General features: G+C 37.3%; 1 protein-coding gene across 1 annotated transcript; it reads left to right on the top strand.

Moving 5' to 3' along the window:
- LOC130684853 (olfactory receptor 10AG1-like) lies at positions 1–960 on the top strand. Its single transcript, XM_057507095.1, has one exon. It carries the CDS (start codon positions 19–21, stop codon positions 958–960), a length of 942 nt encoding a protein of 313 aa, XP_057363078.1. The 5' UTR covers positions 1–18.
- Positions 961–1,374: the final 414 nt, after the last annotated feature.

The following is a 1,374-nucleotide window of genomic DNA, read 5'->3' as shown; positions in this document are numbered from 1 at the left end:
AATTGCTCCTTTCCGCAGATGAAACACCAAGATAAACCAGCAGAAGAAAATGTAACTGAATTGATGGGATTTGTTCTGCTGGGCTTTGCAGATGTTCCCCTTTTGCAGTCATTTCTATTCGGCATGTTTTTGGTCATCTATATCATTATCTTGATAAGTAATGGCATCATACTTCTAGTGACAAAGCTAGCCCCTGCTCTCCACACCCCCATGTACTTTTTCCTGGGAAATTTTTCCTTTTTGGAAATCTGCTATGTTTCAGTTACTCTCCCCAGAATGCTCATGAATCTTTGGACCCAGAGAAGAACAATTTCTTTAGTTGCCTGTGCTACCCAAACTTACTTCATTCTTATGCTGGGAGCCACAGAGTGTTTCCTTCTGGCCGTGATGGCCTATGACCGCTACATGGCCATTTGTAACCCTCTGCACTATCCTCTAGTCATGAACCACAAAGTGTGTGTCCAGTTGGTGGTTGGCTCCTGGATCAGTGGAATTCCAGCCCAGATAGGGCAGACATGCCAGATTTTCTCTCTGCACTTTTGTGGGTCTCATTTAATCAACCACTTCTTCTGTGACATCCCCCCAATACTCAGCCTGGCCTGTGGGGACACGTTTTTGAATGAAATGATGGTGTACATAGTTGCTGTATTATTTGTTATGGTTCCATTTCTGTTGATCCTTATCTCCTATACCAAAATCATCTCCACAATACTTAAATTGCCATCAGCCACAAGTCGGGCCAAAGCCTTCTCCACCTGTTCATCTCATCTCATGGTTGTAGCGTTGTTCTATGGATCAGCCACCATTACGTATTTACGACCCAAGACCAGCCACTCGGCAGGAACTGGTAAAGTGCTTTCTCTCTTCTATACCATCGTGACTCCCATGTTTAACCCCATGATATACAGTCTAAGGAACAAGGATGTCACCATGGCCCTGAGAATGTTGTTATGTAAATAATTTACTTCTTTACAAAATGAGTTACTTGCAGGAATTAATTCCTTCATATTAATATTGAAACTTCCACAAATATTTATTTTAGACTCTCATTTCCTGCCTGTACAGTTGTAGGTTTTCTCCAAATTATAAATTACCTGTAATGTTGTAATGTCTTAATATTTACATTTATTTACATATCACCAAATAACAAATCATTATATTGGTAATTCTATAATTTTAGTGTGTAATATCTTCTCTCAGTGAGAACTTTTGATAAGGATTGATGCAATAGATTTAATTCCAATAAATACTCTATCACTTATTGGAAAGCAATAAATATTTTTATTTAAATATAAAAATATTTAAAAATATTTTTAAAATATTGATAACACCAACATTCTATTTTTATAGAATTTTTACAGTCATTTTAGAAGA

This window comes from Manis pentadactyla, chromosome 9, assembly GCF_030020395.1.
Source record: "Manis pentadactyla isolate mManPen7 chromosome 9, mManPen7.hap1, whole genome shotgun sequence".
In the NCBI taxonomy this organism is placed as follows: domain Eukaryota; kingdom Metazoa; phylum Chordata; class Mammalia; order Pholidota; family Manidae; genus Manis; species Manis pentadactyla.
This window is presented reverse-complemented; position numbering and strand designations above follow the sequence as displayed.

Coding starts and splice junctions, on each gene's coding strand:
- LOC130684853 (XM_057507095.1), top strand. CDS start 19: ATGAAACACCAAGATAAACCAGCAGAAGAAAATGTAACTGAATTGATG.